Source organism: Elgaria multicarinata, chromosome 13 (assembly GCF_023053635.1).
Source record: "Elgaria multicarinata webbii isolate HBS135686 ecotype San Diego chromosome 13, rElgMul1.1.pri, whole genome shotgun sequence".
Taxonomy (NCBI): Eukaryota; Metazoa; Chordata; class Lepidosauria; order Squamata; family Anguidae; genus Elgaria; species Elgaria multicarinata.
Window position 1 is genome coordinate 12,796,684 of NC_086183.1, and position 15,607 is coordinate 12,812,290.

General features: G+C 48.4%; 1 protein-coding gene across 2 annotated transcripts in view; it reads right to left on the reverse strand.

The window, feature by feature from the left end:
* Window positions 1-15,607, reverse strand: part of AHDC1 (AT-hook DNA binding motif containing 1) — a 242,957-nt gene that overhangs the window by 48,251 nt on the left and 179,099 nt on the right. For both annotated transcript variants that reach the window (XM_063140463.1, XM_063140462.1), the window contains exon 2: window positions 4,435-4,603. In XM_063140463.1, the coding sequence (XP_062996533.1) occupies window positions 4,435-4,603 (169 nt within the window). The remainder of the gene's footprint in view (window positions 1-4,434; window positions 4,604-15,607) is intronic.

The window sequence follows — 15,607 nt, forward strand, 5'->3', positions numbered from 1 at the left end:
TTTCCCCTTGTAAGAAACAATATACAGAGCGACATACAGACGCAGCTCAATTCAGCAAGAACATATTACTATAGCAAGAGGGGCAAATGTTAACAAACCGTAAAAAGAGGCGTTGATAAAGGTCGGTTTTAACCTACCTGGGGTTTTAGTCATTTTACTATAACTTATTTTTAGAAATTATTTTACTGTAACTATAACTTATTCCATACATATGGCCATAAATCAGCCGCAATTAAGGACATATTGAAGTCTCACTGATTTCAATGTGGGACTCAAGCACGTGCTCAATTCGTGGAATTCCCAGAGGTTTTAAAAATGTTTAACTTTGGCTGGATCACACCCATTTTTTTCAGATGCTAGGCAATGGGCAAACTAAAATATTTATTTATGTAAAGAGAGATACATCTGTTGAAAGGCGTCAAAACACAATCCTGGTCATTTGTCCAGACCATGAGTGTGTGGGAGGGGGACGCATCAATGCCTTCCCCCAGGTGTGCCACTCCTTATGAAACACCAGAGGTGCGGAGCTGATGGTCGGATAACCACAGGTACGTGCACTGGAGGCTAGTGGCTCCTACGTCAGTGGGGCGAAGAATCCGTTCCGAGTTTCAGTGGGGAAACAGTCAGAACTCCAAAGGAGCTATCCAAAGTGTAGAAAGAACCTTGGACAGGTCCTTTAGAATTCTGACTGGTTCCCACTGAAACCCAGAACGGTTTCATCGCCCCACTGACATCGGAGCCACCAGGCTCAGCTGGGTAAGTTTGGAGGGGAAAAGAACCCCCTGCACTGTCACTTGGAGGTACACGACATCAGGACGTCTGGCTAGGGGACCGGGCTTTGGGAGGGAAATGGCCAAGGCTCTTTCCAGAGCCTGCCCACTCCCCCCCCCACATCTTTCACATGTTCTTTCAAAAAATCCCAGCCTTCCCTTCCTCCTCCAACCCCCCCACCTCACCCCCGGCCAGCCTTGGCACTGAAATCTTTCCACTGCCGGCCCCAGCCAGCGCGGCACGGCCCCCTCCCTCTCCGCTCTAGGAGGGCTCCACATTGCAGAAAGCCGCTGCAGGAAGTGACCTCAGTTCTTTGGCAGGCTCAGCCGTGTTGCACCTACAGGAGCCATCTGCTCCCCCCCCCCGTCCCCGCCGCTTGCAAAGGGCTGTGGCCCTCCTGCCCTCGGTGTCCGCTGTGGGCCTTTCCAAAGGGCAGCTTTTGTTTCACTTTCGGGGTTCTTTTCCCCCTCCAAACTATTCTCCCCCCCCTTTCCCCATTGCCGGCCATCTGCCCCCAGACTTCCTGACACTGTCCAGCAAGGGTAAGAAGGAAAGGATCCAATATCTGCCGCAGACCTGGCTTTCCTCCTGATTTTCCCTACGCTCCCTCCCCGTTCCTGTGAGAACACCCCTCCCTTCCGTCCCCTCCCCACCGCACGGCTGTTTCCAGGCAACTCTTGGCCAGATGTGAAGTGAGAAGGGTCAGAAAAGCAGCAGCAGACAAGCAGGGACCCACAGAACCCCTAGAGTGCAACAGGGAAGGAGGGGAGCTGGAGGAATCAGACAACACGCTAAGCCACGGTTAGGCCGCAAACCCTTTTGCAGCAAGTGGTTAGTGAGAGTGTTTAAACTGTGGCTGCTATTTGCATTTCTCCAGGCTCAAGGCATACCGGCTGTTTTGCATTTTGGAGGTGTCTACCCCACAATAATCTACGGGTTTCCGCCAATTCGATGTTGCATTCCCCCGCCCCCCGAAGAAGCAGGACAAACAAACCAGAGGCCTGTTAATAAAGTTTACAATGCTGATAAGAAGAAGAAAACAATAAACATAACCTCGTATTATAAACTTAGTTTACAAGGTTACTGTACTGATGTCATCACCAGCACTGTATTGTGTCTACAAACTGCGACTGTGGTTTTGATTTATGTATATCATGCATTAGAACTGATTTATTGTAAAAAGGCGATATGATTGCATTAGGAGTCATTTTCATGTACAGTTTTGTTAGGCAACCAGTAGTTTGCCACTGATGACCGTGCAGGTGGATGCATCAGTTATCTCTGTAAATAAACAAGGTTAATTATCCCTGTCCATCCCTGAATGTATATCTTGTAGTTGTGTGCTTTGTATATATCAGATCATTGAATTACTGCCTTCCTTTTTTTGAATAGCTCAAAATGCTTAACCATCATGGTTTAGTGTGCTGTCTGAATTGGGCCTCTCTCTCTCTCTCTCTCTCTCTCTCTCTCTCTCTCTCTCTCTCTCTCTCTCTCTCTCTCTCATGATTTTCCACAATCCCACCCACCCCTTTCCGTCAAATGTTTTTAACCTTCGTCTGGGGCGGCATATAAATGTAATCAATGATCATCGGAGCTAAAGACAGCAGGGAGCACTACCAGCTTTTTGGAGAACTAAGGTTAGGGTGTTGTGTGTGGGTTTCACAGCTGCACAGCACAAGCAGTAACCCTGGTACTACTGAGCATTCAGAATCCTCAGTCCTGGCACAGCTTTGTCAAGAAAAGAAGAAGAAGCAGCAAGTTCCTAGTCCTTAAGGCAGCCAAGATAGACCTGGAAGGAACCAGGAGCAAGGGCTGGTGAAATCTCATCTTTAGAGCTTCAGCTATTGGGCGGTATAGAAATGCAGTAAATAAATAAATAAATAAATAATAAAATAAGAGAAATCAGTCCAGGGGAGAGGCAGGGCTTCCAATGGTTGTCCTGCAGGGCTCCAATGCCCTGCATAGCTCTTTGACCCTCAGTTAAGCAGAAGAAGTGTAAATTAGGCAAATGGACGCTATAAACATGCACACGCTCAGATTGCAAATTTTTTTTGCAGAGTGCTTCACTGCTTGAGATCAGTATTGGGAGATCCCTACACAGCTCAAAATCCATCTCGTTTTGCCAATGAACGCAGGGGTCTCCTCCCACCCCACCCCATATTCTCTTTATATCCAGTTAGTGATTGGCCCAACATCATCCAGTAAGCTCTGAGGATGACTGAGTAGGGATTTGAACCTACGTCTCCCTGGTCTATTCCAGCAAGCCTATCCAGTGGAATTTTAGGATGTTTTTATAATGTATACTATGTTTTTAATTCAGTTTTATGTATTTTATACTTGTTCCCCGCCTTGATCCAGACGAGAGGCAGGTAAGAAAAAGAATGATGATGATGATGATTCAACCCTATCCATTGCACTACCACACAGCTTCTTTTTCTGTAGTTCTTCAGCTTCTGAGATTCCTCCACCTGGTCTGGAACATTGGAACACAAGAAGATCGGAAGACTTCTACCTTGTTGCCTTGTTATACCGGTAGGAGTTTTTCCATCCCTACCTGGGGACGCCGGGGATCGAACCTGAGACCTTCCGCAGGGGCTCCGTTGCTGAGTCACGCCCCCTCCCTTGCTGATCTGGTTAAGGGTCTACTACTATGAGCAAACTGGGCCGGTGAATGAAGTTTGGCATGCAGTGAGGCAGAGGCGAAGCTACTTCCCAATAGCACGGGTCTGCAGCCGAGCCTGTGCTCAGTGCGCTGCCACAAAGGAAATGAAAATGCTTCATGTGGCAGCAAGCTGGCGATGTGGAGGGGAAGATGCTGTAATATCACTATTCTAACCTGGGCTGGGTCTTGGTCTATTTACAAATACAGAGGAAGGAGGAGGAGGAGGAGGAGGAGGAGGAGAAATACTGAAGGGATGGAATGCTCAGAACCCTTTCAGATCGAATGCTTCCCCTGTGTTTCAGCGGGGGGACGGGGACGGGACACAGACACACAACTCCCTGCAAACAGAAAACTAGCCTGGCAACCCAAGGCTTTCTGATATGCTAGTTTTCTACATGCAGGGAGCTTTGTTAGTTTTCTAAAATGTGGCGAGAGGCTATTCAAATTGGCATTATTTTCCACAACCTGAAAGCAGCGGAGCCCATTCTACCAGCCCATCCCGTCACGTGCCTCTACCAAGCTCAGGTTTGAGCCTTTTCCATGGAACCTGCTTTCTCCCCATCTTGATTTGGTCATAGAATCATAGAATAGTAGAGTTGGAAGGGGCCTATAAGGCCATTGAGTCCAACCCCCTGCTCAATGCAGGAATCCACCTCAAAGCAAACCTGAAAGATGTCTGTCCAGCTGCCTTTTGAGTGCATCTGGAATGCTTCTAGCCCACAACCTCCCTAGGTCACTGGTAATTGGTTCCATTGTCATGCTGCTCTAACAGTCAGGAAGCTTTTCCTGATGTCCAGACGGAATCTGGCTTCATGTAACTTGAGCCCATTATTCCGTGCCCTGCACTCTGGGAGGATCGAGAAGAGATCCTGGCCCTCCTCTGCCTTGCCTGCCTGCCTGTCCCAAATTAATACGAAGGCTTGGAAATGTCCCATGCCCGGAGGGATTCGGCAGGAGCTTCCACGGGGCCACCCCCTCGCCCATCTCTCCCTGCCGCTTACCTGGGCCGCCCATGTTTGCAGTGGAGGTTCACCCTGAAGTTCCTCTCGCCGCCGTCCACCTCGCTGTTGGGCTGCCGCAGCCCCGAGCCCTGGCTCCGTGGAAACCATTCAGCCGGCGGGTTGGCTCCGTTTTCCAGTCCAACGGGCTGGCAGGCGATGGAGCTCCCATCTGTTCAAAGGAAGCACAACAGACCCGGGCGTGTGAAGCAGGGACAGAGCAGGAAGAAGGCAGAAGAAGGCGACGGGGACCGATCTGAAAAGACAGGCAGTTCTGCGAGCCTGCAAGGGCCCCGCGGCACCCTGCCCGTGGATACCTGTGCTGGGATAGGGATGAGTTGGCGGCACTTCCTCCTCCCTGGAGCTGCACTTCTAACCCTCTGATCTGGCAGGCTTTTTAGTAAGCTGTCGCTGCTTTCCCTTCGTTTGCCAGTTAAGGCAGTGAGCTGGGGGGCGAGGGCAGGCATGCGGATAGCATCTTTGAGTACAGGAAGGCATTTGCTGAGCTGTACCTGGTCCTGGCACCCTAAACGCCATCACCCCACCCCCACCCCATGTACAGGTTGTCTCGGGCTTGATTCACGTCATGCGTTGTACAGGCGTAGAGCCTAACACATAAATTCGCGGCCGGCCAGGTTTACAACGGTGCATTCCTCCAGCTCCCTGACTTTGAAACCCAATTTACGCCAGGGGCGCAACCCAGAGGGAAGAGGATCCCGTGTCTTTGTCCGAGGATTGACGCTTCCAGCTCAAGGTCAATGAAAAATTTTAAAAAAGGGGGGGGCTTGGTTTGGGGCTAGAGCAGATGTGCGCGAGATGTCCCCCCACCCTGGTTCCTGGAGCATCCAACCCCACCCTTGCGCTGCGGGTCGTGCATCCCCGACAGACAGACAAAATGTCCGTGCATCCCTTCGCATGCCAGGCCTGGCTGTCACTCGTCAGATCCGCCTCATCTCCAGCCCAAGCTCTCCTGGCATTTCCTTCCTTGCCTGGCTCCCCTCTTCCACTCCCTCTTTCCATTTTGTCCATCTCATCATAGCCCTGCAGGGGGATCAGCCAAACTCTATTAGCTACAGTCGTCCTGCTGTCTCAAGCTGTGTTTGAGAGAGACAAACACTCGTGTGTGTGTGTGTGTGTGTGTGTGTGTGTGTGTGTGTTTGTGTGTGAGAGAGAGAGAGAGAGAGAGAGAGAGAGAGAGAGGAGGCATGCATGCTCTGTGCAAGTAATCTGTGTTTCAGTGACCAAATGCTGGCAGTGTGTGCCTAGGCAACTTTTATCTTGCTGCTGGCATGCCTTTATGTATCTATTCATCAAGGAAAAAGGAAAGGAACCTCTCGTGCAAGCACTGAGTCGTTACTGACTCTTGGAGGGACACCAGCTTTCGTTGACGTTTTCTTGGCAGGCCTTATAGCGGGGTGGTTTGCCGTTGCCTTCCCCGGCCGTGATTACCTTTCCCCCAGCTAACTGGGTACTCATTTTACCGACCTCGGGAGGATGGAAGGCCGAGTCGACCCGAGCCGGCTGCCTGAGAACCAGCTTCCGCTGGGATCGAACTCAGGCCGTGGGGAGAGTTTCAGCTGCAGAAACTGCTGCTTTACCATAAAACTCTGTCTCACTCAACTTCACAACCATCCAGCGAGGTAGACCAGGAATGGTCAACGGGCAGACTGAGGGTTAGATTCATACCCCCAAATCAATTTTGTTTCATGACTCTGATAACCTGACCAGAGATTAAATCAAAGTGCAGCATGAATTTCGGGATGCCAAAAAAGCTAGAGGCAAAGGGGCAGAATCAAGGATATGGTTTGAAAATCCAACACATTTTGGTCCCTAAGGGTCCTTCCTCAGGGTAATTCAACAAATGCAAGATATAACTGCAATTTCGTACCCACCGTCTCCTATGCTTTGCTAACTCCGAGTTCAAATACCCAGCGTCCTGCCTTGGAGACCGTGGGTATGAAATAGAAGTTACACCTTGCGTTTATGAAATTACCCTGAGGAAGGACACTTAGGGTCGGAAACGTGGTGGATTTTAGAATAAACTATATCTTTAGTTCCCCAACCCTGTTGGGGTTCTCCTTTTTTTTTTTTTTTTTGGCCTTCAGCATGAATTTTGGCCGACATATTTTGCACAAAAAGAAAAACGGCAACTGTTTTCGGAAGTTGCAAGAAGTCCAGACATTCAACACTCGTCCGCATGTAACAGTGGCGAACCGTGGGTTGATTAAACCACAATGGGGGCATGTGTGAGGCCAAATGGTGAGATAAAAACCATTTTATAAATAAAAGATTGCCAAATCGTGCTTTGATTATATGGAAAAGAGCCTCGGGCAGCCTTCCTCAACCTGGGGCACTCCAGATGTGTTGGACTGCACCTCCCAGAATGCCCCAGCCAGCTGGCTGGGGCATTCTGGGAGTTGTAGTCCAACACATCTGGAGCGCCCCAGGTTGAAGAAGGCTGGCCTCGGGGCTGCTGCTTTCCTTTTTCTCATGCCAGTGGGCTGAATTCAGCGTTCTCCCCAGTGGCTCCAATGTCAGTGAGGCGGTGAATCCCAGCTCTGCACTTTGGACAGCTCCTTTAGAGTTCTGACTGAAACCCAGAGCGGATTCACCGCCCCACTGACATCGGAACCACCAGCCTCCATTGGGGAGACCATCACTGATCTACATTACAGAAAAAACAAGCCAACTGGTGATATCTTAAAGCCTAGCAAATTCATTGTGGATTGAGCTCTTGTTGGCAGAAGCTTATTTCATCAGGATTTCTACTTTACAGAGCTGCTGTATACATTATCTAGGGATAACGAATTTGATGATTATCACAGTGGGCCTGTTCAGACAACATGCTAAGCCATGGTTAGACTGTTAAGCCTCTGGCAGCAAATGGTTAGTGAGCATGTTTAAACCATGGTTATGTAGCCACGGTGGTTAGGAATGGTTCACACGACATACTAAGCCATAACGTTTTGCTTAAAATACTTAAACCACCATGGCTTAACATCCAGTGGAATTTTAGGATGTTTTTAGGAAGTTTTAACAAGGTATACTGTGTTTTGATTAATATTTTATGTATTTTATACTTGTTGTTCCCCGCCTCGATCAGGATGGAGAGGCGGGTTAGAAATATAATAATAATAATAATAATAATAATAATAATAATAATAATAATGTCTGAACAGGGTCAATTTGCAGTGGGGGGAATTATGGGGTGTTCTCCTTTTAGAATCAGCACCTGATGGCGATGGTTTACAAAAACAGCTGCAGATCAAGCAACCAAGGTTATTTAGGCCAGTAAAGTCTTCAACCTTTTCATTGTTCTGTTGTGACCTCTCTTTTTCCCAAAGACTTGGGATTGATGTATATTTGTTATGGGGCACATCAAAAATCTAATAAACAAATCTAACAAACAAACCAATAAATATCCCCCCCTCCTACTGCTGACAGCTGCTTTATTTAGCTTTGGTTTCTCCTTCCTTGCTTGCTTTTTTAAAAATCATTGTTTTGTATTGCATTTTTTTTATCAATGTTTTGTATTTAACTTGAGGTTAGGAGCACCCATGGGGGCCTGAGTGAGGCCAAAAGATGGGATAAGAATTATTCTATTGTATAAATAGATAAAATAAAAGATTGCCAAACCATGCTTTGATGATATGTAAAAGAGGCTTGAAGACTCTTTCGCGGCCACTCTGTCTTTTCTCATGCCAGTGGAGGCTGGTGGCTCGGATGTCAGTGGGGTGGTGAAACTGCTCCGGGTTCCAGTCAGAACCAGTCAGAACTTTAAAGGAGCTATTTATTTATTTTTATTTATTTATTACATTTATATACCGCCCCACAGCCGAAGCTCTCTGGGCGGTTTACAACAATTAAAAATAGTAAACATTAAAAGTATACAAAAATTTTAAAAACATAAAAACAGTATAAAAACAACAACAGTATCCATTTAAAAGCAACAATTCTGGGGTCCATTAAAAACAAACGTAACGTTGTTAAATGCTGTTAAAATGCCTGGGAGAAGAGAAAAGTCTTGACCTGGCGCCGAAAAGATAACAACATTGGCGCCAGGCGAGCCTCATCAGGAAGATCATTCCACAGTCGGGGGGCCACCACTGAGAAGGCCCTCTCCCTTGTTGCCATCCTCTGCGCGTCCCTTGGAGTAGGCACTCGGAGGAGGACCTTAGATGTTGAGCGCAGTGTACGGGTAGGTTCATGTCGGGAGAGGCATTCCATCAGGTATTGCGGTCCCAAGCCATGTAGGGCTTTATAGGTTAAGACCAGCACCTTGAATTGGGCTCGGAAACATATAGGCAGCCAATGCAAGCGGGCCAGAATTGGTGTTACATGCTCAAACCTCCCTGTTCCAGCTATCAATCTGGCCACCGCATTTTGCACAAGCTGCAGCTTCCGGACCGTCTTCAAAGGCTGCCCCATGTAGAGGTGCGGAAGCTTCTTTAGAGTTCAGACTGGTTCTGACTGAAACTCGGAGTGGATTCGTCGCCCCACTGACATCGGAGCCACCAGCCTCTACTGTCTCATGCGCAATGTCCCGAGACTGGCTTTAGGCAAACCACAGCTGCCATTTCATCCGAACCAGTGAGCTATGGTTTCGGGGTGGCTCTTCAAGCCTGGATCAAAAACCAAGGTAAAACCCTGGTTTGTAACGCTGATTTGCAGGCAAGCGCAAGCCAGAGCTTGACTGAAAGCTACGTAAAGGAAAAGTGTGGTTTGTCTCAAACCAGGATCGGGAGGCGAGCCAGTGTGGTGTAGTGGCTCGAGTGTTGGGCTGGGAGTCAGGAGATCTGGGTTCTACTCCCCACTCGGCCATGGAAGCCCTCTGGGTGACTTTAGGCCAGTCACAGCCTCTCAGCTCAACCTACCACACAGGGTTGTTGTTGTGAGGATGGATATGGATTATGTACGCCACCTTGGGTTCCTTGGAGGAAAAAAGGTGGGATATAAATGTAATCACTAATAACTAATAATACTCACTGCACGCAAGAGCTGCCCCAGGCTCATTCGCCTAGTCCAGGGATGCAGAACCTTTGGCCCGTGGGCCAAATCCGGCCCTTCTAGGATTCCCCAGAAGGCCACGCCCCTTTTCTCCTGGCCCTGCCCTTTTTCCCTCCAGCCCTTCCAATTTGGTTGTTCCCCAGTTTTTTGCATGATTCATTCCCATCCCCCAATTCTAAAAGGTTGAAATGCATCTCCTAAGGTTTAGTAACTGGCAGTAAAAGCTTTGAGCTAAAATATGCCGGGAATTTGGGCCCCACCTCTCCCTCTCCTGGAACACACCCCTCTACTGTTTCTCCAAAACTGAGTCCGGCCCTCGGGCTGAAATAGGTTCAACACCTTTGCGTCAAACTCGGCTTTGGCGCTCTGTCTGAACAAGCCCTTTGGGAGTCAAACACCCAATGCTCTGCACCGTGAAGCAAATACAGCAGGTCTCCTGGGCGGCAAAAGAAAGCTTTCAAGTGGTCAAGATTTATTTTCCACGGCCGCAGAAATTAGGACTCAAAATGATGGGTCTAAGTTACAGCTGCCTAGATTTAGATTAAATAGGAAGAAAAACTTCCTGACGGTAAGATCTGTAGAACAGCGGAATGGTCTACCTACGGAGGTTGTGGCTTCTCCATCTCTGGAGGTTTTTAAGAAGAGGCTGGGCAGCCACCTCTCATGGATGGTTGAACTGGTTTTCCTGCACATTCCAGAGGGTTAGACTAGATGATCCTTGCGGTCCCTTCCAACTCAACAATTCTATGTTAAGTATCCACACGAATCAGAGCCTCTGTTCTCCTCTTCCCTTCCCAGGCTTTTCAAAGGCAGCCCTGTGCTTGGGAGAGGTGGGTGACCTCATGTGCCATGTGGCTTCCTGGAGCCAAGGTTGGACCGATTCTTGTGGTTGGGTGGATAGGAAAATTAATTTCCTCCAGAGCTAAAGCCCAATTATGGTGCAGATCTCAAAGCTTAATTCCCTACAATTGTAACAAGACGTCTTGGCTAGTGCTTCAAAGGGATAGGTGAGCCATCAAGATAGTGGAGGTGTCCACTGAAGAGGTGCATTTCCTTTTGACAAACGTGCCCCAAAGCCTCCAATCAAGCGGTATCCCAGACGAAGAGAAGTTGGCAGGTCTACAGTGCCAAAGAGAACTGCAGGGAGGGGGTTGCATTGTAGTTTTAAAAGACAATGGGCCCGTTCAGAAAACACTCTAAGCCACTCTAAGTCGAGCTGCTAACCCTTTTGCAGCAAGTGGTTAGGGACCGTGTTTAAATGATGGTTAAGTAGCCACCATGGTTAGGAATGGTTCACACGACCCGCTAATCAGTGATTCTCAACCTTCCTAATGCCGCGACCCTTTAATACAGTTCCTCATGTTGTGGTGACCCCCAACCATAAAATTATTTTCGTTCTTCTCTACACGATCCATTGTCATGGGATGGTTTGCTAATGAAAATAATGCATAACAATAGCTTTAATAATTCAAAAGATGATATATGACGTAGTTCAGTCAATACAGTTTCCTAAGACCATCGGAAATATGTGTTTTCCGATGGTCTTAGGCGACCCCTGTGAAAGGGTCGTTCGACCCCCAAAGGGGTCCCGACCCACAGGTTGAGAACCGCTGCGCTAAGTCATGGTTCACACGACACGCTAAGCCATAATGTTTAGCTCAAAAACACTTAACCATCATGGTTCAGCGTGTTGCCTGAACGGTGGCTGAAAGCAAGCAAGACACACCTTCATTTCTATATTTACATTTCCTTCATATAACGAAAACGCCAAGCACCAGAGCGCTACCCAGAGAGGTCCGCCTGGCGCCTACACTGTACTGCTTTCGTCGCCAGCTGAAGACCTTTTTATTCTCTCCGTATTTTAACACTTAATTTTAACTTAAATTTAAATTTGACTGTTCTAACTCTGTATTTTAATCTTGTATCAATTTTGCTGCGTGGTTTTTATCCTAGTTGTTCTTTTTATACTGTATTTTGTATTTGTGCTTTTAACCCGTTGGTTGTTTTATTATGGTTTTAATTTTTGCGAACCGCCCAGAGAGCTTCGGCTATTGGGCGGTATAAAAATGTAATAAATAAATAAATAAATAAATACGGTGTCATGACAATTATGTATAAAACGCTGTAAAGTACTTTGTACCCGGTAAGCAATAACACTGCAAAACATGGCTTTTGTATGGTGCTAGTGGGTGGGTGTGGTGTGGGCATGTCCTCTCTTTTTTGGGGGGGCAGGGGTCACTTTCCACCCCCTGCCCTCCCCCTTCCGGCGGATCACTGTCTTGCTGCTGCACTGTCAAAATTTCAAATTTTATGTCTGTATTCCCAATGTGGCCCACCGGGAAGTGGGTGGGGAGAGGCAAAAATGGCCCCATGGATTTCCTTGCTGTAAGAGAATACCAGTGGGCTGTGCCGTAGTTCTCTGATCCCTTCTCCCAAATCGGCAGCTTTTGGATCTCAGCCTCTTCCCTCCCTTGGATTATGCTACCTGCCACTGGAACTTTCTCACCTTATTTATTTATTTATTCATTACATTTTTACACCGCCCAATAGCCGAAGCTCTCTGGGCGGTTCACAAAAATTAAAACCATAATAAAACAACCAACAGGTTAAAAGCACAAATACAAAATACAGTATAAAAAGCACAACCGGGATAAAACCACGCAGCAAAATTGATATAAGATTAAAATACAGAGTTAAAACAGTAAAATTTAAATTTCAGTTAAAATTAAGTGTTAAAATACTGAGAGAATAAAAAGGTCTTCAGCTGGCGACGAAAGGAGTACAGTGTAGGCGCCAGGCGGACCTCTCTGGGGAGCTCATTCCACAACCGGGGTGCCACAGCAGTGAAAGCCTTCCTCCTAGTAGCCACCTGCCTCATTTCCTTTGGCAGGGGCTCACGGAGAAGGACCCCTGTAGATGATCTTAAGGTCCGGGCAGGTACATATGGGAGGAGGTGTTCCTTCAAATAACCTGGCCCCAAACCGTTTAGGGCTTTAAATGTCAATACCAGCACTTTGAATCGGGCCCAGACCTGGACTGGCAGCCAATGAAGTTGTAAAAGGACTGGCGTAATGTGATCTTGCCGGCCAGTCCGTTAGTAAACCTTCGGCTGCAGGGGTGGGCTGGTAGTTGGCTTTCAACACACCCACCCCGACACATGAAAACCTGGCAGTTGAGGTCTGACTCTCAAGGGACCTAGACCCCATTCTCTGGATTCTCCATCTTCCCTTCCCAGGCTTTTCAAAGGTGATGGAGGGTAGGGTTGAGAAACAGGGAAGTCCCCCCTCTCCTTCCTGGGACGCAGAAGCTGGCCTCACCTATGGCAGGCCAAACGGAGTCCCATTTCACAGATGGAGAACTAATGCGAAGACTTCGCCATGCAGGCCACATCTACATCGGGCCTTTCGGCCAGAGATTGGCTGTGCGCGCCCATGCGGCAGACCTAATCCTCGGCTCCTCCAGCCTGCATCACTCCTCTGGACTGAAGCGGGGTGAAGGCTCCGCCTGAGTTTGGCACTGGGCTCTCCCGGGAGGAGAGGTACCTGCTTTTTCCAGGGACGAGTCCTCTCATTTCTCCTCGAGTGATGGCATGCCAAACAGGGAACATGAGCAGCTGCCGTGCAGACGTGTGCCCTGACCTGCCAAGGCCACCCAGCAAGGCCCGGCTGAAGCCAGCGGGATCTGGAGACCACACTGCCCTGGTTCAAAAGACACCGCTAATTCTCGGGGCAAGTCTCAGGGCACAATCCTGACCAAACCTTAAGCTGAGGTGTACGCTTCAATCTTGGGCCTTCATTGTGCTGAATTTTGAACCGATTGTGTCCTTACGGTTGGGAGTGTTTCTAGCCAGGGGGGTGGGGGGAGCGAGAAGCAGGGGGGAAGCTTGTATGGAAAAAACCAGATCTGAAGCCATTGCAGGCGTTTTGCTGCCAGCTGAACTGGATGTTTGTATGTCTGGCACGGCTGGAAATATTCTGTCAGGAGAAGAGGAAGTGAACCAGCGTTTAACTTATGAGCAGCTGCAAAAATGGGGGGCCCTTTCTGCAAACAGAAAGTAGCGCCATCTATTGAGCCCCAGGGGCTGATGGAAGCGTGCAAATAAGACCGACATTTCTATCCAAGCCTTCCTCCCGAAGGGATCAGGGAGGCTGACTTGTTTGCCGTTCCTTTTTCCTCATTTTTACCCTCACAACAACCCTGTGAAGTCATTTCGGCAGAGAGAGAATGACAGGCCCAAGTTCACCCAGCAAGCTTTGTGGCTGAGCGGGGATCTGAACTCGTGTTTCTCTGCTCCAACCGTTACATCCTACGGGCTCTCTGACCATCATTGCCAACGTGGTCCGTTTCTACACGAGCCCGAAAATGCGGGCTGGTCACGGCCGAGTCAAAAGCACAGGGACCCCCGGAGGCAGGGGGTATGAGCACACGTTTTCCCAGGGATAACCTGATTCTTTCCGCGATTTCGGGATCATCCCGAGACCGTGGGAGGTGTGGCCACCCATCCCGGCTTCTTCCCTCCTCCCTGCGAGTAGCAGGGAGCAGTAGATGAAGGAACTGGGCTGGGAGGAATCGGGGGGTGGGGAGGGAAGATGGGTTGGGGCTTCTTCTTTTTAAACTCACTGTTCATTGGAGCGCACGTGAGCTGAGTTCAGTTTTTTTTAAAAGGCGGGTGCAACACCCTCCTTCCTCCAGAGATGTCGCGCCCGTATGTAGACTAAGGGGAGGATCTCATGATCAGGATCTCGTGAGATCCTCCCCACTCCCTCCCTCTACACTGGGCTGGTGTAGAAATGGCCATGGTCACCCTGACATATTTTGCTTAAAGATTAAAGGCAGTCAAATAGAATTTGGTGTAGAGTTTAAGGCAGAGGTGGGCAACTTTTTTGGGGGGGGGCAGGGAAGCGGGGCCACTTTCCACCTTTGGACACCCCCACCCCAGGCCGCACTCCTGCTGCTGCCACCACCATTCTGCAGAGGCTTTAAAAAAAGACAAATTTAGCTTGAAAACAAGCTAAATTTGTCCCTTTTGAGGTTCCATAGCAGTTTACCACTGAAAAAACACCTATCTTTCCCTTTGGTGAGGGAGGCGGCACAAGAGGCAATGGGGGGCTGCGATGGAAGCTCGGAGGATGGCAACAAGGGAGAGGGCCTTCTCAGTGGTGGCCCCACAACTGTAGAACGATCTCCCCGAAGAGGCCCGCCTGGCGCCAACTTTGTTATCTTTTCGGCACCAGGTCAAGACTTTTCTCTCCTCCCAGGCATTAAACAGCGTATGCTGAGTTTGTAATTGACCCCGGATCTGCTGAGAGTTCATAGATGTTTTAAATGTGTGTGCGTAAATGCTTTTACGGTTTTTAAATTTTGTGCTTTTATGGCTTTAAATTTTCTATATTGATTTTTAATGTTCAGTGTTTTAATCTTTGTGAACTGCCCAGAGAGCTTTTGGCTATGGGGCGGTATATACATGTAATGTAATAATAATAATAATAATAATAATAATAATAATAATAATAATAATAATAATGACGACTGGTGTGTGTGTGTGTATGTGTGTGCCACCAACACATTTTAAAGCAAATGAAGAAATTGTTAACATCTGCTAATTGTTAACACCTTAGCAGATGTTAACTTGATCTGGGTTCAAGCTAAAATAATAATAATGAAAGAAATTCCCTCCTCTCCAGTGCTGATGCCAGACTATTTTGCACCCTAGGCAAGGTGAGCTACTTGCACCCCCACCAAAAAATTGCCAACTTTGATTCAGCTGTTCAAGAAGAGTTCCTGAACTCTATTTTCATTTTATTGTGTTTGTATAAAACTGTGACCCTTAAAGGGCAGCACTGCACCCCTCTGAGGTCTGCGCCCTAGGCGGTTGCCTAGTTGGCCTAACGGTAGCGCCGGCCCTGCTCCCCTCCAATATTTAATTTCTGTCCACCGCCATGTACAGGTCGGTATATCTCTGAATACCAGCTACTGTAGACAAGTTCTTGGGAACGCTCCTCCTCCTAGCCCTGCATGTGAAGCTGCCTCATACCAAATCAGACTACTGGTCTATCGAGCTCCGTATTGCCTACTCTGCTTTGACAGGCAGTCACTTTCCAGGGTCTCAAGCAGACAGGGCCGGCCCTACCATTAGGCAGAGTGAGGCGGTCACCTCAGGCAGCAGATG